Here is a 25,250-nt window from a genome sequence, read left to right on the forward strand (position 1 = left end):
CGTAGGAGCCTTTTGGCTGCGAGCCTCTGCTGCCCCCCTCCCTCCTGCGTGGGGAACCCTGCGGTTCTGCCCCGAGGAGTCAGGCCAGGCCCGGGCCTGTGGCGGGACCCCTGAGCGTCCTTTCCCCCAGGGGCAGAGGCCCAAGTCCGGATCTAGGTGTCGCAGTGTGGGGCGGCCTCTTGGGGTCTCCGGTGCACGGGAGGCAGTGAGGAGCGAGGTCGGAAACCAGGGGGCTGGGGAGACCAGGCGAAAAGGGCGTGGGTGACGGCTTGGAGTGGGTAGTTCGCGCAGGGCCGTGGCAGGGAGGCTCGCGCATGGCTGGACAATTGTTGGGGGCGTGGCCATACGCGAGACCCCGCCCCAGGAGGCGGGGCCTGGCTTCCGGCGTCCCTTACAAAAGCCGTTCGCCGGAAGGCCGCAGCTATCCGGCGCGACTGCTGCTCCACGACCTCAGGCGATGGCGTCGCTCACCGTGAAGGCGTACCTTCTGGGCAAGGAGGACGCGGCCCGCGAGATCCGCCGCTTCAGCTTCTGCTTCAGCGCTGAGCCCGAGATGGAGGCCGAGGCCGCAGCGGGTCCCGGACCCTGCGAGCGGTTGTTGACCCGGGTGGCCGCTCTGTTCCCCGTACTACGTCCGGGCAGCTTCCAGGCGTACTACCGCGGTGAGCGTTTCGGGCACTCTTGGGAGCGGCGCGGGGCCCGGAAGCGGGCCTGCCCGCGGGCAGGTGGCTGCCCGTTCCTTCTGGACGGGCTTGGTGACGTCTGCGGGGACCTGCCTTGGCTGCAGTCTGGGTGGGCGGGGGCCCTCGCGGGTCCCCAGTGCAACCTCAGGTGCCAGCCTAGTGACCAAGAGTGGTGGCCAAGGCTGACTTTTGCGGGACCAGGCACTGCCAAGCTCTCCCGGCGGGTCTCAGGCCTGGGGCGGAAGAGGCCTCCCCTCCCCCCGCCATGATGTTGCAGATCTTGGCGAGGGAGCCCTGGGACGTCTTGCCGGCTGGCAGCGGGCGCTGGGTGGGTGGTCAGGCAGGCACTCACTCAGGTTACACTGGCATCTTGCTGCTGTCGAGTCTGGGCCTGCTAGTGCCGGGGGCGGGGGGTTCAGACCGTGACCCGGAGAACCTGGGCCAGCTGGAAGGAGCGGTGACGCGGGTAAACAAGGGCGGGGGTGCGGGGGACTCCGGGCCGTGCAGCCCCGAGCGGCTGAGGGAGGAGCGGTCGGGGACAGACCGCAGCGCTCCCAAGCCAAGCTGAGTCCAGACGTGATTGCGCCGGTTGTGGTCAGAGGAACAAGATCAGAACCTTCCGAAGCGTCGGTGTGGGCCAGCAGTCCAGGAACTAGCCCAGTGTCTTGACTGGTGGCTGCAAGGGGAGGGGCGGGGAGGCAGAGGCAAGGGAGGCCCCTGGGCGGGGTAGAGTCGGGACGTCCCTCTCGAGCACCTCCTGCTCCTGGTTGTTATTTTTGTTAACGACTTTGCTGAGCTGTAGTTCACATGCCATACAGTTCACCCGTTTGAAGTGCACAGCTTTAGCATAGTTGTAAGTTCAGGCTGCCGCCTTAAAAAGGAACTCTGCGCTTCAGCCGTCCACCCCACCCCACCCCCGACCCTGGGCAACCAATAAGCGACTCCTTTCCTCCCTGGGTGTCCCTGTTCTGGAGGGAACCATGAAACCATGTAAATACACAGCCTGTAGTCTCCTGTAACTGGCTTTTTATACCGAACGTGCTGTTCTAGCTACATCCCTGTCACAGCAGGTGTTGGTGCATCCTTTTTTAAGGACGCTAATAATTTAACCTAAGTTTTTAGTGCTTCATCCTTTTTTTTTGTGGCTGAATTATATTCAGTTGTATGGACACACCATGTCCTGTTTATCTGTTCATTAGCTGATGGTTGTTTTCGCCTTTTGATACTGTCCCTATTCTGGGCCGGGCAGCATCTGGTGGCTCTCACATTTGGCCCAGCCTGTAGAGGAGCCTGCAGATGAGCCTGAGGTGCTCCAGAATCACTTGGGTCAACATCAAACTGGAGGCAGCTTGCAAATCCATGGTCAAGCCTCGTGCAGGAGGAAGCAAGCAGATGTATCCATCCTGTCTACCCTCCTAAACCATGAGAGGCCTTTCGAGGGGCTTGGTTTCCCAGGGCAGATCGCAGGTCGGAATCGCTCCCAGTTCCAGATGGGCCTGGGCCTGTGAGCAGAGGCAGCACCTGCATGAAGGGGCAGCTGGCCTAGAGGCAGAGCCGCAGGGATCCATGGCCCTGCAGAGGTAGAGAAGGCACCTTCCAGGCAGCAGCACAGTGAAGGGGCAGTCTGGCCTTGGCCCTGTTCAGCAGTCATGTCCGGGGAGAGGCCCCAGGTGCTCACCTGCTGTCTTAAACACCCTAGACGAGGACGGGGACCTGGTTGCCTTCTCCAGTGATGAGGAACTGACGATGGCGATGGCCTACGTGAAGGATGATATCTTCCGCATTTACATTAAAGGTAAGGGGCTATCCTGGGGTTCTGCTGATCAGTAAAACCGGCAAGCTCGAGGTTATGGGGAAACGCCGCCGGCAGAAAGGAGGCACCGTGAGCTACGTGGACAGTGGCAGGATCATTGCTGGGCTTGGCCCAAGAGCAGTCCATGCCCACCATGGTGGGTGGGGCAGAGGGTCTCTGGGTTTCCTCTTGATTGCTTTCTAACCAAGTGTACGGACGTGTACTGAACAGGCTTGGGGGCAGCTTTAGGAGTGCCTTGGGGTTCATTTTATTTATTTAAGATGTTATTTATTTTTAGAGAGAGGAGACAGAGGGAGAAAGAGGGAAAGAAATGTCAATCATTTGCCTTTTGCACGCCGCAAACCAGGTACTGATTCCACAACCCAGGCATGTGCCCTGAATGGTCAGCCCACTGGGCCCTGCTGGGCAGGGCTGTGGAGTTCCTTTGAATGTAGGGCGAGACCAAAGCTATGTAGACAGCTCCCTGCTGCTTCTCTCCTGCTGGGCCCTGCCTGCCCAGGTCATGCGCAGGGGCTAGGAACCTTCCAGCAGGCTCTCGGGCTGCTTCGTTGCTGTCACTTGAACAGCCGAAGTCCACACGGACTCGGGGTCTGGAGAACAGGACCAGGGGCCTGCTAACTGACAGTGGTGACAGCCCCACAGCAGTGACAAAGGGGAGACTTTGTGGGACCCCACCTCGTGTCTCTCCCACAGAGAGGAAGGAGTGTCGGCGGGACCACCGCCCGCCGTGTGCACAAGAGGCGCCCCGAAGCATGGTGCACCCCAATGTGATATGCGACGGCTGCAACGGTCCGGTGGTGGGGACCCGGTATAAGTGCAGTGTCTGCCCTGATTACGACCTGTGTGCCAGCTGCGAGGGGAAGGGCATGCACCGAGAGCACAGCAAGCTTGCCTTCCCCAGCCCTGTGGGGTTTCTCTCTGAGGTGACCAGGCCTCCCTGCTGGCTGGAGTGGGTGTGGGTGGTAGGAGCCCCCTGACCCAGCACCACCTGCCTCTCTGCCTTCTTCTCCCTAGGGCTTCTCTCATAGCCGCTGGCTCCGGAAGCTGAAGCACGGGCACTTTGGATGGCCTGGCTGGGAAATGGGCCTCCCTGGGAACTGGAGCCCTCGTCCTCCTCGGGCAGGGGAAGCCAGCTGCGGCCCCACGGTGGACTCTGGTGAGCCTGGGTCTGCTGGCTTCCGCAGGGCGCAGGGGGAGGGCCTCGGAGCTGGAGAGCCTTCCCCAGGTGGAAATCCCGCTGTGCCCAAGCTGCGCTGGGTGCTTCTCCACCTTCCAGGTTATTTAACCCTCACCAAACCCTGCAGAGAGGGGTGCTGTCTTTGTCTTACAAAGGGCACGTAAGTGCCCAAGGCTGCTAATTTCACCTGCACTGAATCTAGACTTGGCCCCAGCACCTGCGTCTCTGTCATGTGCTGCGTTCTCTTGTGGTAGCTGTTTGGAAAGTCAAGGCCAGGTTAGGTCAGGTCTTTAAAACCACAGTCACAAAGTTTAGAACTACACATAGCTCACATTCTAGATTTTTGGATTCTGGGTTTATTACTACTCCTAGTGTGTCCTTTGATTTGCCTCATCCTTTGGGACGCAGGTGGGGATATTTCTTTGAGTTTGAGAGAATAATGTATCTAGGATGTAGCTGACATTTTATACTGCGTGTACAGAGCCGCTTGTGGGGTTCTGATCACTGGGATCACGGGTGAGAGAGGGACGAGGAGGCCCAGGAGGTGGCCTGGAGTGGGAGGGAGAGGAAGGCACTGGGGTGTGGCTGCCAGGAAAGGCCCCAGGATGGAGGGCACTCGGGGTGAAGGTCATTGGGAGACGTGCTCTGAGTTAAACATCATTGTTTTTTGGTTTTTAATTCAAAGCCTCCGGTCCATCGGAGGATCCCAGTGTGAACTTCCTCAAGAACGTGGGGGAAAGTGTGGCAGCTGCCCTCAGCCCCCTGGGTAAGTGCTTTTCTGTCTGTCCTCTGAGGCCAGCGAGGCCGTTTGGTAACTCGGGGTTTGAGTGGCTGCTTGTGGCTTTCCCCCAAGACGCTCAGAGGAATGGGGATACCCTTGGGACTGGTAAGGATTGGTAGCCTCAACCTTTGCCAGGTGCGGTACTGCAGGTCACTCGAGGCCGGATTCTCCGACAGACTTGCCACACACGTGCAGGAAAGGGAGCCAACCTTCGGTTGGAATGGTCCCAGGAGGGCGGCTGGCCTGTCAGCTTCTGCCGGTCTGGTCTCTGGGGGAAGAACAGTGCATTTTCCGCTCCCGTGAGTGGGCAGTTAGTTGGAATGCCTTTTCCTTTTCCCTCCCTCTTCTTTGCAACCCTCAGCCAGTCCTGGGGCTGTCTAAGTGCCCAGCATGTGCCAGAGCCAGGGAGCTGGGAGCGGTGGGGGAGGGGACCCCTGCATGATGCCCTGTTGCTAGTGCGCAGGTTCAGGGGAGGTCTCCGGGTGCGGGACCTGCGGCAGGTGTGACAGGCATGACTTGAGGCTTTTGAAAGCACCCACTGTGCTTACCGGTCTGGGAGCTGGTGCTCAGCTGGGGAGGGTCGTGTGGCAGTGAGAATCAGTTTTAAAAGGTGACTTCTGGCTGCAGACCACCGCAGACCTGTGACCTCAGACTTGAAGGGACTCGTCTTTGTGGTGGCAGTGGCAGGTGGTGTCCGCGCAGTCTGTCCTGAAGCCGTCCCCAGCGTCTGAAAGACGCTGTCAGGAGGGCGCTCCACCATGCCCATGCCCTGCCCTATGGCTGCTGTGTGGTGAGCAGCAGTGGCGTCTTGGTATTGCTCCTCCGTGAACCAGCTCAGACCACCGTGGGTTGTTTTCTTATTTTTATAGATTTCATTATTTATTTATATTTTTTATTATTTAAAAAATATTTTATTTACTTTTAGAGAAAGGGAAAGGGAAGGAGAAAGAGAGGGAGAGAAACATCATGTGGTTACCTGGCTTGCAACCCAGGCATGTGCCCTGCCTGGGAATTGAACTGGCAACCCTTTGCTTCAAAGGCTGGCACTCAATCCACTGAGCCACACCAGCTAGGGCCACCCACGGTTTCTATATTAGAGTTGTAAGGCTTCTCAGAGTATGGGAAAAAACAAGTGATATTCTTAATGCTCTTCAAGGAGCATAAAACAATGGTCAGGTAATAATCGGGAGATTAGCTGATTACACTCGGCCTGCCACCCATGTAAGACCCGGTGAAGGTGAGTGAGTGGGACTTTGAGAGCTGGTCCTCGCAGCAAGTCGACAGTGGTTCTCAAGCTGGCCTGGCATCAGAATCACCAACAACGGCTGTTTTTTTAGACAGAGACACGCATCCAGGCTGATTTGTTGTTCCACTTACTCTTTTTTTTTTTTAAAGATTTTATTTATTTATCTTTAGAGGGGAAGGGAAGGAGAGAGGGAAAGAAATATCAATGTATGGTTGCCTCTCATGTGTCCCCTGCTGGGAACTGGCCTGCAACCCAGGCATGTGCCCTGACTGGGAATCAAACCGCGGTCATCTGGTTCGCAGGCCTGAGCTCAATCCACTGAGCTACACCAGCCAGGGCTGTTGTTCCACTTACTCTTGCCTCCATTGGTTGACTACTGTCTGTGCCCTTGACCAGGGGCTGAGTCCTCAATCCTGGCGTCCGGGGAAGGCGCCCCCGACACCCCCCCCGACTGAGCACCAGCCAGAGCCAGCACCAGCCAGCCTTTCTTTGTTTTTAAATCTGTATCTAATTGAACGGAGACTCTGTTAAAGTGACTCACTCCGAAGGGCAGCCCTTCACTGAAAGAACAAGACCGCCTGGGCAGTCCTGAAAGCAGGTCTGGGTTCAGGGAGGGAACACGACAACAGTGTGGGTGCCCTGTCCACCTTCTGGGTGCTGGCATGTGGGTCTTGGGGAGGGCCTGGGAGCTGTGTTCTGAAGGCGTCCCAGGTGACTCTGGGTCCCGCTTGCTGTCCATCCTGACACTGTCTGAACTTACAGTGGGTTTCAGAACCTGACCAGGCTTCCCCACTCAGGACACGTGGGCAGCATTTTGGAAGTGCCCAGAGGGCTTTTGGGGGAAGGCTAAAGGCCTTCCCCTATCTTTCAAAGTGGGTGGGGTAGCTTTCTGCCAACTAGGGAGGAGCCTACAAAAGGAGGAACGTTTGAGGAAAACACGCCTTTGAGTAGCTTCAGCTGAGAGGAAGAGATCACATTCTGCCTGCTGTTGGAGTTGCGGGTGTTTTCTCATGAGGAACTCGTGCGAGGGTGACTCACATTAGTGTTTATATGCGTGGTTTTCGCCTCGGTCAGCCCTGCACACAGCATGGCCCTGCCTGTGCAGCCTCAGCGCCCTGATGGGGGCATTCTGGCCACATGAGGTATTCAGCCACCAGTTGGTTCCTAGGGCTAGGCCTCTTTCTGGATCTAGTGGCTCTGAGACGGACCTGGGGTGTCAGCTGCGATTAATGTAAAAGCTGGAGGAAGACAGAGGTGCAGTGTTTTTCTAGAAGCTAAGATGATTTGAGGCCAGGATTTTGGGAGTTTAGCCTAAGGATCCTGAAGGTCACAGAGGACCATCCCACCTGCCTTCTGGCTGGCAGGCTCCATCCTGGCCACCTGTATGGTGCTTCGACCCTGAGTAGTGGACGCCAACATCCCCACTCTCCACGCTTAGGGCCTGATGGGCAAGTGCTCAGTAACCGGGCAGGGTCACCCCCTGAGGACTGTGGGTTCTTGTTTCCTCCTCGGCTTCTAGGCATCGAAGTGGATATTGATGTGGAACATGGAGGGAAGAGAAGCCGCCTCGCACCCGCGTCTGCCGGCAGCGCCAGTGCAGAGGGCAGGCGCAGCTCTCCTGGCCCCAGCACACCTGGCCCCAGCACACCGGACGGGGGCGTGGAGGGGCCCGTGGAGGGGCCCGTGCGGTCTCTGGCCGAGCAAATGGACAAGATAGCTCTGCAGCCTGGTGCACAGCCTGAGGCAAGCCCTACCCACACCACATCTTCCAGCGGCCCTGCCCGAACTCGTGTAGCCAGCCCGGGCAGGGTCCTGGCACAGAGGGGAGTCTGGCATTTGTCACACTGTGGCCCCTCCGGCTCCATGCCAGCCAGTGTGAGCTCTCCCAGGGGCGGAGGCCGGGTTGCGGGGGCCTGGGTGCTAACGGGCTTTGTTCCAGGAGCAGATGGAGTCAGATAACTGCTCGGGAGGAGACGAGGACTGGACCCACTTGTCTTCCAAAGAGGTGGACCCGTCCACAGGGGAACTTCAGTCCCTGCAGATGCCTGGCTCTGAGGGGCCTGGCTCTCTGGACCCTTCCCAGGAAGGACCCACAGGGCTGAAGGAGGCCGCCGTGTACCCACACCTGCCGCCAGGCAAGTGATTCCAAGCAGTTACGGTGTTCTTCACAGTGGGGCTTGTCTGCTGACATGAGAAGGAATTAAGAGTTGGTTTTGTCCTTGTGTGCATATGCTGAGCCCTTGTGAGCACAGCTGGTTTGATTTCTACAGCTGAACCCGCAATTCTGAAGGCAGATGGGATGTGGTGGCTGCACTGGCTTTGGCACTCCAGTCCACCATCACTGTTTCCTTGTGGAGAGTGCCGACCTGACAGGGCCCAGCCGAGGCTCCTGGGGGAGCCTGCAGGAAGCCGCCTTGGGGAGCAGGTGGTGTGGGAGGCAACAGGGCCAGGTGGGGACTGTGGCAGCCAGAGAGCATGCACTGAATAGGAGAGGCAGCAGGTCTTCTGCTCAATTCATTGCTTTCACCTCACAATATTGTTGAAGACCGTATCGAACAGAACCCATCTGTGGCCACATGTAGCCCTTGGGACCCCAGTGTCTCTCTTCTCTGCCTCAGACCACAGAAGACCAGGGATAGCCAATAGCCGAGAACCGTTTTTCTTACTGTTATAATGGCTGTATAAAAAGTTAAGGCCTATGACAACAGATGAAATCCAAATATCAGTGTCAACAAATACACGTTTTTTGGGGAATACAGCTCATTTGCCTATGTGTTGTCTGGCTGCTTTTACGATGTCACAGCAGAATGGAGTGGCTGTGACAGACCGATAGCCTGCAAAGCAGTTTAAAAGCTTTATTCCCTGGCCTTTTGCAGAGAAAGCTGGCCAGGCCCTGCAGGCACCAGGTACTTGCTAGCTGGCCAGGATGTGCTGCCTGCAGGTTGCACTTGGGCTCAGCGACCCCTGCTCATGGCTTTCGTTTCTCTCTCTGGCAGAAGCTGACCCCCGGCTCATCGAGTCACTCTCCCAGATGCTGTCCATGGGCTTCTCTGACGAGGGAGGCTGGCTCACCAGGCTCCTGCAGACCAAGAATTACGACATTGGGGCTGCCCTGGACACCATCCAGTATTCGAAGCACCCACCACCCTTGTGACACTCTGTGCCTGCCTGTTATCCGTCCCCTTTCTGGTCATATTTGTGTGCGCATAGAGCCCAGGCCTCAGCAAGGGCCAGTGTCTCTTCTTTCAGAATCGGGGGTGGGGCTGCATGAAGCCTTGTTAGGGCAGTAGGACAAGTGTCATGAGGAGGAAGTTCCAAATGTGCTCATGTCTGAAGAGCATTTCCCAGCGTCCCCTGGGTGCCTGGGGTGGACCCTGGGGCAGAGCGGGGCTCCTCGGCCTCCTGCAGCTGCTCTCCGCCAGCCCGAGTCACACCAGCCGTCCAGAGCACATCTTGCCTGATGGCCCTTCTGCTTTTTAAAATGACTGACAGTACGCTGACCCGTAGCTGATTTTCTGCTAGAAACCTGATGTACTTGGCTCACCAGAACACAGCCACCCTCCTGTTAGGAAGGCAGCTGTCCTGGCTCGAGTCCTGTGGGGAGGATGGCCCGGGATGGGCTTCAGGTCCAGGAACAGGAAGGGCTGATGGGAACCGATGGTGGTTGCAGTTCTCTTTTCCAAATGTGTCACCTGCTTTTAAAGGAAGAATATCCCTTTGTAGCCATTCTGTTAGCATATTTGTAACCCACCTGTAATTAAATGGTATAAGCACTTTACTCAAAGATGTTGCAATGAGAGATGATCTGTTCGAAAGGCGTGTTTATTGTCAATTCTCAGCAGTTGCCATAGATCCTCAGTCCCACTCACTAGAGGCAGCGATGCCGACAGGTCCGGGGGGTGGGGGTGGGGGTGGGGGTAGGGTGGGGGGTGGAGAAGGCTCAGGTAGCAACACACCAGTCGGTTCACAGGACTTCATCAAAGTCCTCCCCAGTGTTAAAGAGGTCGTGTAGCCGCACAAGTTGGGACTCCCATGTCCCTCTGACCAAGGGCCCGCCCTCTTCTTGAGGGCCTATACCCCGCAACTGCTCAGGGGTCACCCCAAAGAGCCTCTTGGGCCCACACGGAGTGTGTGTCCAAGGGAGCTGGAATGCACCGGCGGTCCTGGACCCTTGTCCCTTGAGGTTTGAGTGCTGGGGGGCCTCCTGCCCGGCCTGAGCAGCCCCAGCTGGCACAGGGTCCCTCTGCAGTGGTGTTGAGGACTCTGTGTCCGCCGGTACGCTGTCCCCAGGTGGTGGAAGGAATTGTGCCCATTTAGAAGGGGTTGCCCTCACCTGCTGGGCAGCACACTGTGGTGCCGCCCCAGGTCCAGGGCTCCCCACAGTGTCCTCATGACTGCTCCCTCTGGCCTTCCTGGCCAGGCCAGTGTGACCCTGCAGTGGAGACAAAAGCAAATGGCCACATCCTTGGTTCAGACACCAGCTGTTGGGCAGTACCAGTTGCTGCCCCCTTGTCTCTCCCTCTGGACTCTGGCTTTCCTTGTGCTGTGCTGTCCACTAGCTAGTCCTCAGGTTGCAGGCCAGGGACCTGCTGGGATTCTGAAAGTTCACCCAGAGTGGAGAGTAACTGCCCCTGACCTCACCCTAAACCCTCTGCCAAGCCCCAGGACTAGGCTATCCCCAGAGGGAAGGTATGAAGTGACCAGTCATCTCGTAGGGATGTCAGACTCAGGTCAGGGAGGGCTGAGCTGGTGGAGACCTAGAGGTCTTTGGCAAAGGGGTGCAGGCCCCTTCCTGCCTGCCTGGTTACTGCCAGGCCAGCGGGGAGGTCCAGGACCAGGCTCAAGCCTGACCTGGGGAGGTGGCCCCCCTGAGCACGGCCGTGGTGCTGGGGCCTGGCCGCTCCCACCCCAGGAACGAGAAGCACCGGAAATGGCATCATTTGAAAGCAATAGTGGGTGGGACCCTGCCTCACCAGCGCCAGGTAGCCTGCAGGGGGCGCTGGTCTGCAGTACTGGCTTAGCTCTGCCCTCACGGAGCCTTTGCTGCCCTTGTTCCTCACCTTCCAGACAACAGGCTCGTGGTGAGCACAGAACCCAAACAATTGTGGGGCTGAACCCGGGGACTGGCACCTCGCGAACCGTCATTAGTGTTATTCTCTAATTTGGAGGGTCAGGGCCACATCCTTATCTGCATCCCACAGCCAGTGAGCAGCAGCACCAAAGTCCGGCCTCTGCCTCTCAGCTTGGAGCAGGCCAGGCCAGCCTTGGTCTGTGTGTGGGGTGTCTGCCCAGGCACCTGGGGCTCTTCTGACCATGCAGGGAAAAGCCTGTGTTGGGCCCTGAGAGTGGCAGGGTCTGCTAGGGTTGAGGCATCAAGAACATGGGCAGGTCCTGGGCGAAGAGGGAGCCTGTGTGCACAAGACACCTGCGTCCATGATGCTAAGGTGGACGTGGTGCCTCAGAGACCAGGGTGGGGCCCATGCAGACACGCAGAGTCCAGTGGTGGGGCCAGGTTGGGGCCCATGCAGACCCATCCCAGCTCCAAAAAGCCCTACCGCGGTTGCCTCCAAGGTATCCAAAGGCACTCTGACCAGGTGATGGTGAGAGGCTGAGCGTGGCAGGGCGCAGGTGTGCCAGAGAGAGAAGGAGCGGGCTTCAGACAAACACAGGGTGGAGGGTGTCGGGGAGGTGCACTTGTCTGGGCCAGTAAGTCTCCCACTTCAGCTGTCCACAAAACATGATAACTAAAAGGTCCTGTGGGCACTCAGCAGTCAGGGGGACCAGAAGAGAAACGCTGTCCTCAATCACCGACCTTTTGCATCTCCGAGGTGACCTCAGGGTCCCCCGAGTCCTGGAGGGCAGGGCTGTGTGGAGGCTGGGCCGCACTCTGGCTCCACCTCCTGGCAGAGGAGAGGTGCTGTCAGAACCCAGTCCCATCACCACGGAGCCCCATGCTCATCTGCGCCAAAGCCTGGGGCCCCAGCCCAGCTCCGACCCCCTGCCAGGAACTGCCGCCCTGGAACATCCAAGGCAGTCAGTCCACTTCTCTGCTCCTGGCTGAGTCGCTAGAAATTTATTTGAACCAAAATCACCTCCCAATACTCCTGCCCTGTGACAGCCACCTGGATCCAGGTGAGGCTGAACCTCAGAAAACTTCACTGCACCTGGAGAAGAAACCCATACAAATTGGGTCTTTCCTGCTCTCGGCCAAGTGTCCAGAGCTGTAGGCTACTATGGCCTCACTTCACTTCCTCAACCCTCCTGTAAAATAAACTCTTCTCTGAGGTCAATGCAGTCCAGACGCTCAGAATTTAGGGACGCTGCCCATGTGGCGCCCCGCCGGGCCTTTGCTGGGGCACCGGCAGCGCCGGGCGCCCATCCTGGCCAAGTAGCGCCGGGCAGCAAGGAGCCGGCCGGCTGGTGAGGCCAGCTAGTGAGGCCAGCTAGTGAGGCCAGCCTCCACCAGCCATCCCTCAGCCCCCATCCTGGGGCCCGGTGGGCACATGCCACTCGGAGACTCACCTTGTTCTAGACAGGCTGGTCCCAGAGGGAGCATCCGGCCTCCCCGCTGTGGACGAGGACCAGCTGCTGAACCGCAGGGCTCCAAGCAGCCCCTGCTCTCCGGAGCCCCTTTCCGGGTACTTCCGCCAGCAGTTCCTGGACGGCTGGGGTTCTTCCTGCCGAATTAGGAAGTGGATTTACTTTCCCAGCTGGAGAGCAGGCACAGGCAATGCAGGTACCCAGATCCAAGGCCCGAAGATCTCAGGGCCCTGCCTCCAGGGGAGGCATGTGGCAGGGCGCAGCACCCCACAGCCCAAGGGCCTGGACGCATCGATGGCGCCACCCTGCTCCCCCCTCACGCTCCTACACACACCACCCAACCACACTGTGCGAGCACCTCCATGACCAGGCACCTGGGTAGAACGTCGCGTGAGACCCGCTGTCAGGCTCTGCCAGAGAGAGGGCACACGGAGACTCCAGGTCTCCACAGCTACATCCCTCCACCAGGGGGCATCCCTCCACGAGGGGTGTGCCCAGAGCATGGAGGGGAGGTAGGAAGCAGGAGGTGAGGTTCATTCTAGGTTCAGAGGAGCTCTCCAAGCAGACAGAGCACCGGAGTTGTGTGCACACACAGTGGCTTCCACCCTTCCAGAAGGGACAGGTCTGTCCATTCGTGTTCCTTGGAGCTTCAACCCCAGGGCCTACCATTCAGTAGCATCAGCAGGCCTTTACTGAACAAATGATTGAAGAATGACTAAATGGAGCCCTGGGGCCCGAGCCCTTGGGCTGGAGCCCACCCAGGGGACTGGGCTGACGGTGCTGCTGGCTCACCTGCTGGCTCACCTGTGCACTCACCAGTTCAGCTGGGCCAGGACCTGCATTTCTCTCTCTGCTGGCACACGTAGGCTCTTCAGGAGACCTTCGGGAAAGATTGCACACGCCCTTTGTAAAATGATCAGGAGGCTGAAGGCCAGGAGGAGGAGAAAGCAGGATGCAAGGACTAGCCAGGGACTACCAAAGACTTCTCGGGGAGCTCCCCACCTCAGCTCTGCGGCTCTGCTGTGGGGAGGTGATCTCCTGGCCGTTCGGAGGCCTGACCCCAAGCCCCATTTCTTCCTGGAGTCAGGCTGGCTGAGCCCCCCACTAACAGGAAGAGACGCAGATACCAGAGCAGACGCTTCACCCAGAGAGACAGCAGCTTGGGTCCTGGCTTTGCCAACAACTGGCTGTCACCGTGACAGTGTGACTTCGGGGTCTGTGCCATTTGCTCATGCACAGATGGGGACAGGCCTGAGTGGGTGGCTGGCGGGGTAAACGAGGTGTGTGCCCATGGGACAACATGCCTGCCTGGGGCCTGGACACAGCGACTAACGTCCTCTGGACCCCTGCAGTGCCTAGAGTCCTCTCATCGGCAGGGGACAGGTCCCCATTGCACGGGCCACACAGGAGCCTTCACAGTTGTGTTGTGCCTCCACCACTACGAGAGGAGAGGCGTGTTCCTGAGCCTGATGTGTCATGATGAAGGCCTCGGGGACAGCAGGGCTCTCCTGCCCCTCGAAGAAGAGTGAGGGGCCTGGACGCCCAGTGGAAAGGTGCAAAGGCCGGAGGTGAGAGCCAAAGCCACCCCAGCCACACCAGACAGGGCTGTTACATCACATGATCCAACTGGAACCCCCTCCAGTGAACTCTGAGAACCCCAAACTCCCCAAACTCTGGTAAACGTGGGCACCTTGAGTTCTGTTTGTTCGTCTGTGAGAAGTCAGTGACCCTCCCAGGGCAGTTACAGCAAAGTGAGACTGGGCACACAGCGACTATCCCCCCTGCAGCGCCATGGGGCTGTGGCCCTGTGGCTGTTACTTAGAACCCCACTCTCAGCATCTGGGGGCTCCACTAGGTCTTCCTGCTTCTGACGTCACCCCTGAGAACTGGGGTGTCTGTCGTCCCGTTAGAGGTGACCTTGCTTCTTTCCAGCTGCTTTCCAGCTCTCACTTGTGCCTTCTGTGCTATCCGGTTTCACTGCGCCACATCTAAGGGCAGATGGTCTTAACTTTCAAAGTTACCTTATGGATGGGGGTGGTGGGGGGCATGGAGGGATATTGATGGAAAAATAAAGTCACCTTATTGAGATATAATTAAATATAAGGTCAATCTGGAAAAAGTCCTTCATTGTTAATATAAGGGGAATGGTCTGTGAGACATCGATGTCATCTGGCAGCCAAGGCAAGCAGACTGGAATATGCATGTGTGAACAATGACACCTTCACTGCAATTAGTCCGTGGGGGTGGTAGACACAGCTGAGTGCGCATGTGCACTGTGTCACCGTTGCATTCAAAATGCCTAAGCGAGTAGAGCAATGAATCTGCATCACATTTTGTGTTAAACTTGAACACCCCTCTGCAGAAACTGTTCGGATGGTAGTTTCAGAGGCCGAAGCTGTGGGCAGCTGGTGATTGGCAGCTTTATCATGACAATGAGCCTGCTCATGCATCACGTCTCGTGCAGGGTGTTTTTGGCAAAACATCAAATCACCCAGGTGACTTAGCTCACCTACAGCCCAGACTTGGCTCCCTGTGACTTCTGGCTTTTCCACAAACTAAAATCACCTTTGAGAGGGAAGAGATTTCAGACCATCAATGAGATTCAGGAAAATACAACAGGGCAGCTGATGGCGATTGGGAGAACTGTGTGAGGTCACAAGGTGCCTACTCTGAAGGGGACTGAGGCATCACTGTGCTATGCACGATGTTTCTAGTATCTTCTTCAATAAATAGATTTTTCATATTACATACCTTCTGGACAGACCTGGTACACTAAAATACAGCCATTTATGTGTATAGTTAATACATACTGGTAAATTATACCTTTGAAACTATCATCCCAATCAAGATATAGGAATTTTTTAAATTGAGATATAATGGACAAGACATAGAAAATCTCATCACCCCCCAATTTGGAATCCCCCCTCCCCAGAAAACGGCTGACCCTGTGCTGCATGGTCTTTTGTGTCTGGCTTCTGTCACTTCGCCTTCTTGCTGCTGAGTAGCGTCCCACTGAAGGAGTGCGCTGCGGCGTGCCCGCTCACTCACGGTGGACACCACTGCGCCTCTCCCTGTCGCCGGCATCACCCTGCCTGACTACAGCCGCGTCAGATAAGTCTCGAAACCGGGCTATGGAGGTCCTCCGACTCAGTTCTTTTTACATTTGTCTCAGCAATTCTAGGTCTTTCACATTTGTATATGAATTTTAGGATCAGTTTGTCAATTCCTAGAACCCCAGGCTGCTGGAATCTCGACTGGGACTGGGCTGGTTCTGAGACCCGTTCAGGACGAGTTGTCACCCGGACGACACTGGGTCCCCCGGCCCCTGATCGTGTCCTCTCCCCTCGCCAATCAATTCACACTTTCTTTATTTCTCATTGTGATCCGTTACTGTTTTTACTGAACCAATCTTACACAAGCTCAGTATATTTATGCCTAAGAATTTAGTTTTTGATGCTATTGTTAATAATCCTTGATTTAAACAATCATTTTCCAATGGTTTCCTGCATTTATGTAAAAGTAAAATTTAATGTTGCACAGTATGTCAATGTGGTGTCCTTGTGATCTTGCTAAATTAACTTACTAGCTCTGGTCACTTCGTGTAGGTTCATCAGGATTTCTCACACTCATGGTGTCCTTGTCCAGTTTGAGATTTACTGTGTTTCCTGAATCGAAGAACGTAAATCTTTGATTCTGGAAAATGCTCCACTCTTTCTCTGCAAATATTGCCTTGGCCGATTCTTTTTATTCTTGTTGGGTCCCTTCTTCGTACCTGCCATGCCTCTCAACTCCTATTTTCCACCTCCTTGTCTGCACCGTGAGCAATTTCTTCAGGCTCATCCGCTTCACCAACCTGGACCTCTGCTGCACCAAGCCCAGTTAGCCTGTCTACTGCAGTTTTATTTGCGATGAGTGTTCTTTGCATTTCTACACTCCTTTTGGTTCTTTTTTCGGAACTACTCCATTATTTCTTAAAGGCTCTTGCTCCTATTGCCAGCCTTCTTATTTCATGAACTAGTGAACACACAGTATTATGATTCCGAGGTCTCTGTGGGCCCGCCTTTCCAGCCTGTCCATTTGCAGTTTTGCTCATGGGGCGTGACTCCCTGAGTGTCTCACTGTTAACTCTGAGTGCTCGCTCCTCGGAACTCCATCTGCAGGGCTGCTCTCCAGCCTGGGCTGGCGATGCTGCTTCAGAGGCGCGGTGCTGACCTCTGCTTCCTGGCACTGTCTGGAAATAAATTCTCAGCTTAAAGCTTTCACACAGTGCTTAGAATAGGCTGAAAAGATACGTGGCAGCTCCCTTGTGAGTATAAAATCCCAGACTAGTATTTCCCCTCTTCAGCCAATGCCAAGGACACCCAGGCTGCCTCCCTGTGGCAGAATGGGGTGCATTTCCTGAGGGACTCAGCTTTCTGTGGCGCCTCCTGCAGACCTTCTGCCCCGAGTGAGTGCCAGGCTTTGCTGTCCCCACTCCCTGCCCGCCTCCCACAGGGACACTCCCAGCTCCACTGCCCTCATAGCCCACGCACTTATTCCCTGGAACATGCCTTTTGCTTCGTCTTCGACCCCTGGTAGTGATTTATTTCCTTGTCACCTTGTCAGTGCATTTAACACAGCGTAGCTGGCATTTTAAGTGATTCTAGCCAACGCCAGCACAGTAGGCCGTCCATCCGGAAGACGCCTGGTCTCCACAGCTCACTTACTCTCAGTGGGAAGACCGTGCAGGGCGTCTACTCCCCACTCAGGAAGAGCTGGACCTCTGGAACAGGGGTCCCCAACCCTCGCCACGGACCCGCGAGCTCACGCAGCTCACTGGAGGGGGGCCGCTGTAGGGGCCCCTCCCCAGGGGGGTCCCCAGCCACTAGAGAGAACACACGGCAGAGCACCCCTCACAAATGCTGTACCTGTGTGGCGTCTCCGAGAGCCGGGCCTGCAGCAGATTCAATTTTTGGACGTGGCGTCTACAGTCAGCACCAGAGCCTTCACCATAAGTCTGAGAAACAAACATGCAAATATTACATTTAAAAAGTGGTAACAGGAGATGCACCTAAGGGAGGTAAAGCTGTGCTTTGCAAGGCCCCAGGCACCTGCAGCACCTTGCAGGGATCAGCGACTGACAGCTGCTTGCGGAGTGACTCACATGCCAGCAGTCTGGGGCAATGAGGGCTGCTGCCTGGACCCCCACCTGGACACATCAAAGCCGAGCTCAGTCCCAAACCCCACCCCAAATGGTTAGTGGACATGAGAAATTCAGGAGCCATACAAATTGCTACTATACATATGAAATAATCTCTCACTGATAATCAAAGGAATACCAATTAAAATGGTACTTCCCCCGATGTAGCTGTTACTCATGTGTTCAATAAATGTTTATTGAGTACCTACTATGTTCAACAACATGGATGGACCTGGAGGGCATTACGCTCAGTGAAATGGGCCAAGACAGAGACAAACGTATGTGACAGTTTTTACGTGGAACCTAGAAAACACAACAAATGAACACACAGAACAGAAACAAACCCACAGATACAGTGAAACAGACGAGTGGCCATCAGAGAGGAGGCGCAGGGGTGGAGAGGGCAGGCGGGCAGTGGGGGACGGTCACCAGCGGGAAGTGCAGCCCGGGCATGTGGTCGGCAGTACTGTGATGGCAATGGGTGGCGCTGAGCGGGGACTAGACTCCTCTTGGGGGACCAATGTTTATGTCTGACCATTGTGTTATGCACCTGAAATTAATGTCAACATCATTATTCAATGCCAACTATAATTAAAAAAGTAAATTTATCAAAAAGAGATGGGGATGGCTGGGGGAAAAGCAGGTGTGCAGTGAGGCTGGGAAGTGGGGAGGATGGGAAACCGGCAGAGCAGTGAGAGAAACACAGCCGGGGGGACAGGAGTGCAGTGACAGGGCCTGAGTGCAGAAGGTCGTGAGGACGAGGAGGTGACAAGATGTGACAGTGGCCACTGACTACGGTCAGCAGAGCACCGAGCGCGCTCCGTTGTTCTTCCCAGTGTGGAGATTAGAGAGCTCTGATGACAAAGACAGCTGTGTGAAGGCCCGGGGGGACCGAGCTCCCTTTGTGGGCAAGCTCAGGTGAGAATGAAAGGGGAGGATCTGGAGAGGACAGGAAGCTGAAAAAGGACCGGAATCCACAGCTGGCCTCACCAGCAGGACGTGTGTCTGTCTGCTCCTGCGTGGCAGGGGCCCCTGGCTCAACGCTGAGACACTTTCCCATCTGGGTACAAACGAGGCTCCATTCCCTGTGTTGGGGTATAGCCGTGACACTAGGTTCCCCCCAGGGGAGTGTGTGCCACCCCCAGGCCTGGCCCCTGAAAGCCTTCTGGGGGCTCCTCCTTGTGGCCATCAGCCTCAGGACAACAGGAGCCCAGGTCCCCAGAGGGCCACACCATGGACTGGACCCTGCTGACTGCAGTCCCTCCCAGGCCTGTTCTAAGAGCAGGAGAAACAGCTGCTGTCGTGTCTAACCCCCCGGTGTTGGTGTCCACCTCTCACTGCAGCCTCGTCAACCCCGAGTCACACCTCACTGCGCGTGCACGGAGATGCTGAGCAGGCAGCGGCCCCTTGACCTGGCCGTGTGCCGGGCTCAGGGAGGCCTGGGCAGCCAGTTCCCCTTGCGGACTGATGGTCTCCACCCCCCCCCCCCCCCCCCCCCCCCCCCCCCCCCCCCCCCCCNCCCCCCCCCCCCCCCCCCCCCCCCCCGCATCCCCTGCTGCCTGGCCCGTAGGCGGGCATCTGAGTCTGAAGAGCCAATTGGAGACCCTGTGGTTTGTGAGTGAAGCCGTGAACCGCCTGGGGAGAGAGAGGCAGGGAGAGGGGAGGAAAAGATGGTGCCTGCGGGTCAGCTGCTGTGCGCCTCAGTTGAAAAGATACCCTCTGAAACAGAAATTTAACTTCTAGAATTTGTCCTAAGTAAGTAAGTAATTGGAAAAGTGAAGAAAAGAGGTGTTTGTAAGAAGCTCCACTGCAGAGTTATTCGTCGAAATAAAAATTAAAACCAACAGAAATGCCCATCAACATGCGACTGGTCATTTACTCACTTGACACACATTCACTGAACACTTTCCGTGTGTCAGGCACTGTGCCAGGTGCCAAGAGGACGCCACTCAGTCACACCAGGAAAGCCTCTGCTCATGGGAACTTACCGTCTGGGATGGACAATGTCCCCATAAACATACTGTGACAAAACTGCTTTCCCCCTTCTTTTAAAAGATTTCATTTATTTATTTAGAGAGAGGGGAAGGGGGAGAGAAAGAGAGAGTAAGAAACATTGATGCTAGAGAGAAACAGTGATCGGCTGCCTCTTTTACACCCCCTGACCCGGAACCAAACCCACAACCCTGACCGGGAACAGAACTGGTGACCAATGCCCAACCAACTGGGCATCGTCCATACAGATCCATACAGATCAGGGCCACTTCGAAATAACTCCCAATCAGGGTAATGAGAAATGCTGGGTGAACTTGAACAAACTCCAACAAAGGGCACGAAGGCCCTGGCAGGGGCGCAAGTCTGGGCTGCTTCCGCGTCTGAAGGAAAAGTCCCCACGGCTGAGGGGTGGTGGATGAAGCTGGAGCCAGCCAAGGGGGGTTGGTAAGGAAAGACCAAAGGACCATTAGGAGTGTTAAAGAGATCCCGTGGGTCAGTGGGTGTGGGCCTGCAGAGAATCCTGATGCTAGGTGAAAAAACGGGCCAGGTAAGAGCACATAGAACGGGGTCCCTTCAGCCCGCATCCTTGCTCGCCCGGCATCTCTAGACTGCCTCCACGCCCGAGCACGCCCCACTCCCGACTCCCACTCCTGCGACCACTGTCCGCTGTCTGCCACTGCCAGCTGGGTCTAATTATGTCATCTTTTTGAGGGCCCCTGAACTTTGTTTCACTGTGCCCAGTCTAGTCTTATTTATTTATTTATTTTTAAATATTCTATTTATTTATCTTTTAGAGAGGAAGGGAAGGAGAGGAGAGAAACATCAATGTATGGTTGCCTCTAGTGTGTCCCCTGCCGGGAACTTGCCTGCAACCCAGGCATGTGCCCTGACTGGGAATCAAACTGCAATCATGTGGTTCGCAGGCCCGAGCTCAATCCACTGAGCTATACCAGCCAGGGCTAGTCTTATTTATTTATTTATTTTTAAATTTTTATTGATTTTAGAGAGAGAGGAAGGGAGAAGGAGAGAGAGAGAGACATCAATTCATTGTTATTTGTGGTGCCCATTTACCTATGCATTCATTGGTTAGGTCTTGATGCGCCCTGACCAGGACCAAACCCACAGCCTCGCAGTGGCTGGTGTGGCTCAATGGATTGAGTGCTGGCTTTCTGACCAAAGGGTCACTGGTTCAGTTTCCAGTCAGGGCACATGCCTGGGTTGCAGGCCAGGTCCCCAGTAGGGGGCATGCAAGAGGCAACCACATACTGATGTTTCTCTTCCGGCTCTCTAAAAATAAGTAAATAAAATCTTAAACAAAAACAAAAACAAAACCCCACAGCCTTGATGTATCTCCAAGCCAACTGAGCTACCTGGCTAGGGCCAGCCTAGGTCTTTGGTTTGGTTTTAAATCCTCACCCAAGGACACGTTTATTGATTTTAGAGAGAGGAAAGGAGAGAAAGGTCAATCCCGAATGCGCCCCGGGGCCAGGCTAGGTCTATACTGTGTGTGCTTGCGTTCATTAGTCTCTCTTTCCCTTCCACAGGGATCTTTGAGGGCGAGAGTGACAACATTGGTACTGAAAGGTGCTCAATAAACACTTGCTGAAGGAATGAAAAGTTGAAGGTACCTTTCCGGTTCCTGCTCCATTCATTTCAATGGCTGAAGGAACAGGAGCCTAGGGAACAGGGGCTCTTTCTGCATCTCGTGGACTTGATCTCAATAGCAAAATGCTGGGACTCTGTGAGCAGCAGACTTCCTCAGCACTAGGGCCAACCTGCGTCCTGGCATGGGTACTAGATGCCCTGTTTGTTTGTTTGTTTCTTTTTTTTTTAAAGATTGTATTCTTTTTAGAGAGAGGGAACAGGAAGAATAAAGAAAGGGAGAAAAACATCAATGTGTGGTTGTCTCCCACATGTCCCCAGCTGAGGACCTGGCCCACAACCCAGGCATGTGCGCTGACCGGGAATCGAACCGGCAACACCCCCGGGTTCACAGCCCAGCACTCAATCCACTGAGCCACACCAGCCAAGGCTGGAGGCTGTTTCGTAGGACTCACCCGCAAAAATGACTGCTGCTCTCCACAAACTTTGCATGTCCACTTGAGACTCTTTTTCACCTATGATGAAATTTTGGAAATGTGGCTTAGGTATTATTTAAAACAGGCAGAACTGGATCATAAAAATAATTTTCAAACATCAATGAGAAAATAATCAAGAGTCCCCAAACAAAGCCACACACACGCATAAAAATTCAGCATATTATAAAGGCGGGGAAAGAACAGACTATGAATAAGCAGTGCTGGGAAGGGCAGCTGTCTGCGTGAAGCAAACTCCAGTTGGATCGCTACCAGGTATGGTTCGCAGAAGTAATCCCGCGACATTTCGTTCTGATTCTCCATAAACCTGACTAGGTGGGCTCTCAGCATGATACCTTATGCCCAGTCTGAAACTGCAGAATCACTACCAGCATCCCCACCAAAGCCAAGACATGCCAAGGACCACCACTATGATTTACCATTTTTTCCTGGATGTTTAACCAGTGGAATTTTTTAAGAGCAGGTAATAAAAGGTATAAAAATTAGAAAGGAGAAAAAAAACTATATAGATATGAGGTTTTTTGCTTTTTTTTTACTCAAAAACCCAGAAGAATCCAATGAAAAACTACCAAAGGCAGCAAACATCTGGGGAGAACCTATTCATGCCAGCAACAAAGAAAATACTATCAACAGGCGCCAAAGTTGCTTAAATAAACAGAGTGCAGTAGCATGTTCAACATCACAAGAATGTCTAGGTTGGTTCATAAAAGTTAATATGATTAATATGATCGTAATACAAAACCCACCAAGGTTTTGGGGACATGTGCCTCAACATTCTAAGGCAGATGAGCAGCATCTAATGCAAATTCGAGTGGGTATATCTTATGATTTAGCAATTCCACTCACTTCTCAGCATCTACCTCAAACACCATACAAATACTGTGCGGGGGACATACTCAAGTGGGAAATGCATTTAAAAACAATAAAGCGTCTGGAACGACACACACTGACTGGGGCGTGGCTAGAGAGGGGGCTGGAGAGAGGCCTCAGGGTGTAACAGGATCTTTGCAGTTGACAGCCAGGGCTCCGCCATGTATTAGCCAGAGAGACCAAAAGACTGATACCTCCTCAGAGGCTGTTGGAACCGAGCAAGATATGCGAGATTACAAGCAGACTTGCAATTAACCTGTTAGCTCTCTTCCCACTCTGGTTTCAACTCACTTTTCAGAGTTGAACATGACCGTGAGAGCACGTATTAGGTGACCCGTGAAAAACTTTTAGATGGAAATATTCCCATTTACTTTCAACTCCTAGAACACAGTCTGAAAAATAAAGTAAAAACAGTTTGCGAGCCCCTAAAGAAGTCCGATGCCATTCTTTTTCAGAATACAGGAGATTGGAAGATACCTAGGGAGGAGGGACTTTCAGAAGCCATACACTGACTGGAAGCAGGAGATAGAATACGATCTAGTTAAGAACACAGGGTGGGGTGAGAGTAGGTTTACAGTTGTTCATAAACGGTTTCACTTGCAACTGCAAAACCACTCTCGCCCCACCTTGTACTTAAGTGACATCCTCGCTGGGGGTGCGCATTTAGGCTTTGGAAGCAGGCGTCCCTTCCTTCGGATAAAGGAGCCAAGGAGCGACGACAGGGGGCGCACAGGAGCGTCCTAGTTCAAAAACTTCCATCTCCCCTGTGTTTAGATAAAGAGCCACTTTCTGGGCCGCTGCCGCAGAAAGCATCTTCCCTGGTTTCTACAAATCTTAACAATCACCATGCAAAACACGGAAATAGCCCGGGGCGGCGTCATGGAGAAGCGACATCAATGAATCCCAGTCCCCAAGATGGTCATCGTCATCTGCCCAAGCCTTGGGTGCACCGCGCGACCGCACGAGGCGGCGTCCACGTCAAGTGGATGGGCCTGGGCAGGGCGCGTGCAGGAGGTCCGGTCCTGGAACCGGGAGGGGAGGCCGACGCCCGCCCCACCTGATGCGCCTGGAAGACACGGCAACAGGAGCACCGCAGGACCCGAGCCTGCGGAGGAGGCTCCATGGCGGCCCCCGGCCCTGCTTCGTGAGGGCGCCTCCGCTCAGTTCCCGCGTCCTCCGGGTTCTACTCCCGGCAGGCACTTGGATGCCGCCAGCCCCGGCCCCGCCCCACCTCGTGTGCGCGTGCGCCCTGCGCTCCGGCCCCGCCCCGGCTGCGCCCCCTGCCGGCGCTCGGAGGAGGCTAGCCCCACCTCCGTGTGCGACCTCGCGGGGGCCTCGGCCCACGCTGCCCCTGCAGGCGCCCCCTCCCCGTTTAGCCCCCAGCACATCTGGGCCGTCGGCTGGGCCCCTTGGGACACCAGGACTGAGATCCGCATTTGCTGCTCAGTTGGACGTAGTTTGTGGTTTGAATTAGTATCTGATCTCAGACCAGGCCCCTTCTCTCCCTGGGCCAGCGCTTCCTCGTGGGCTCGCTGGACGGATCGTAGTCGTAGTCTACTGCGGGTCCAGCCTACGCCTGCACTGTTTTCTCTGCTTCTCCCAGTCGCAGAGAGGTGGCGGAGAGGGTGCCGGAGGGCGCCTTCCCCCGGCCCACCTCCTGGGCCCGAGGATGGAATTTGCCGGACAACTGAGCGGACGTGGTCAGTTAACTTGGAGCCGGAGCTGGAGCCCGGAGGGCCGGGCCGCGGAGGACCCCGTGAAGTAGTCACGGTCACGGAGGCAGCGGTAAACGAAACCAGTTCAGCCTGCAGCCCGCGGAAGCCCCACTGCTCAGGCCCCACTCTGCAGGTGCAGGAGCAAGGCTGCCCAGGCAGGCGCGGGGTCGCAACCTTCGGTTCCCAGCGCCAGAAGCCAAGCCCGAGCCTGTGAGGACTGTCAGTGACTGCCAGTTTCCTTATTTTTCACTTCCTCCCCATCTCAGGGCAGATCAGAGAAAGCCAATTATGCTGCCCCATCGGGACATCTTGCTTCCAGTCAGCCAGCCCCAGCCTGCCGCCCCACGCGCACCTGAAGACGCGTGGTTTTCTAGGCTTCCCCACCCTTCCGCCTGGGTTCGCAGTGTCTGCTAAGTGCGAGTGGCAGTGGCTGATTCCTTTTCTATAGCTAGTGCTGGGTAAAAAGTCCCTCTTCTCTTTTGGGGGAGTCTTTATTTCCACATTCGAGTCACATTCGCAAAGAATGTTTTATGCTTAACGAAAAAGAGCAGAGTAAAAATTTCAGACACAGTATGAATTCAACTTTGAAAAAATAAATATAGAAAATAAGAAACACCAAAATACTGAGCAATGGTCTTAAGGAAACATTGTTTTTCTACTTTTCTCTATTTTTCCTCCTTTCTGAAATAAACATGTAATCCTTTTACAACTCATATATATGTATTTTTTTCTTGAAAATCATAAGAATGATTTAATGAATGGTTTGGTACATTATTTCACTTGGTAAGCAGGTTTAAAACATACATACAGTTAGCCCTGGCCTGTGTGGCTTGGTTGGAGGGTTGTCATGTAACCCAAGGGTTGCAGGTTCAATTCCCAGCCAGGGGTACGTTCCCAGGGTTGGATTTTCTCTCCAGTTGGGCTGTGTCTGAAAGACAACCAATCCATGTTTCTCTCACATCAACATTTCTCACTCTCTCCCACTTCCATTCTTGCTAAAGGAGTGGGAAAAAAAAGTCCTCAGGTGAGGATTAAAAAATAAAAATAAATATAGAAATATACAGAATAGACATACATTAACGTTTTTAGTTGACATGTCGCCTCTCCATCCAGCCCGATGCTATGGTTCAGACTGCGTGTACCAGGGCCGGTTCCTCT

At 55.0% G+C, this 25,250-nt stretch overlaps 2 protein-coding genes across 4 annotated transcripts; one reads left to right on the forward strand and one right to left on the reverse strand.

The window, feature by feature from the left end:
* Positions 1–393: 393 nt before the first annotated feature.
* Positions 394–9,484, forward strand: SQSTM1 (sequestosome 1). Of its 2 annotated transcripts, none has more exons than XM_037058021.1 (8): positions 394–662; positions 2,383–2,478; positions 3,190–3,419; positions 3,511–3,652; positions 4,359–4,439; positions 7,220–7,443; positions 7,646–7,835; positions 8,697–9,484. In XM_037058021.1, exons 1-8 carry the CDS (start codon positions 458–460, stop codon positions 8,852–8,854), a joined length of 1,326 nt encoding a protein of 441 aa, XP_036913916.1. In that variant the 5' UTR covers positions 394–457; the 3' UTR covers positions 8,855–9,484. The 2 variants fall into 2 exon arrangements, with proteins under 2 accessions (XP_036913916.1, XP_036913915.1); XM_037058020.1 differs by having other exon boundaries at positions 395–662; positions 7,640–7,835.
* Positions 8,957–23,593, reverse strand: MRNIP (MRN complex interacting protein). 2 transcript variants are annotated; one of them, XM_037058023.1, is made up of 7 exons: positions 23,435–23,593; positions 21,469–21,528; positions 17,148–17,236; positions 13,057–13,120; positions 12,223–12,377; positions 11,513–11,600; positions 8,957–10,132 (listed from the first exon to the last, which is right to left on the reverse strand). In XM_037058023.1, exons 1-7 carry the CDS (start codon positions 23,498–23,500, stop codon positions 9,665–9,667), a joined length of 990 nt encoding a protein of 329 aa, XP_036913918.1. In that variant the 5' UTR covers positions 23,501–23,593; the 3' UTR covers positions 8,957–9,664. The 2 variants fall into 2 exon arrangements, with proteins under 2 accessions (XP_036913918.1, XP_036913917.1); XM_037058022.1 differs by having other exon boundaries at positions 13,045–13,120; positions 23,435–23,592.
* Between the last annotated feature and the right edge of the window lie 1,657 nt (positions 23,594–25,250).

Source organism: Sturnira hondurensis, unplaced genomic scaffold (assembly GCF_014824575.4).
Source record: "Sturnira hondurensis isolate 20B ecotype Veracruz unplaced genomic scaffold, ASM1482457v3 Scaffold0009776, whole genome shotgun sequence".
Lineage (NCBI taxonomy): Eukaryota > Metazoa > Chordata > Mammalia > Chiroptera > Phyllostomidae > Sturnira > Sturnira hondurensis.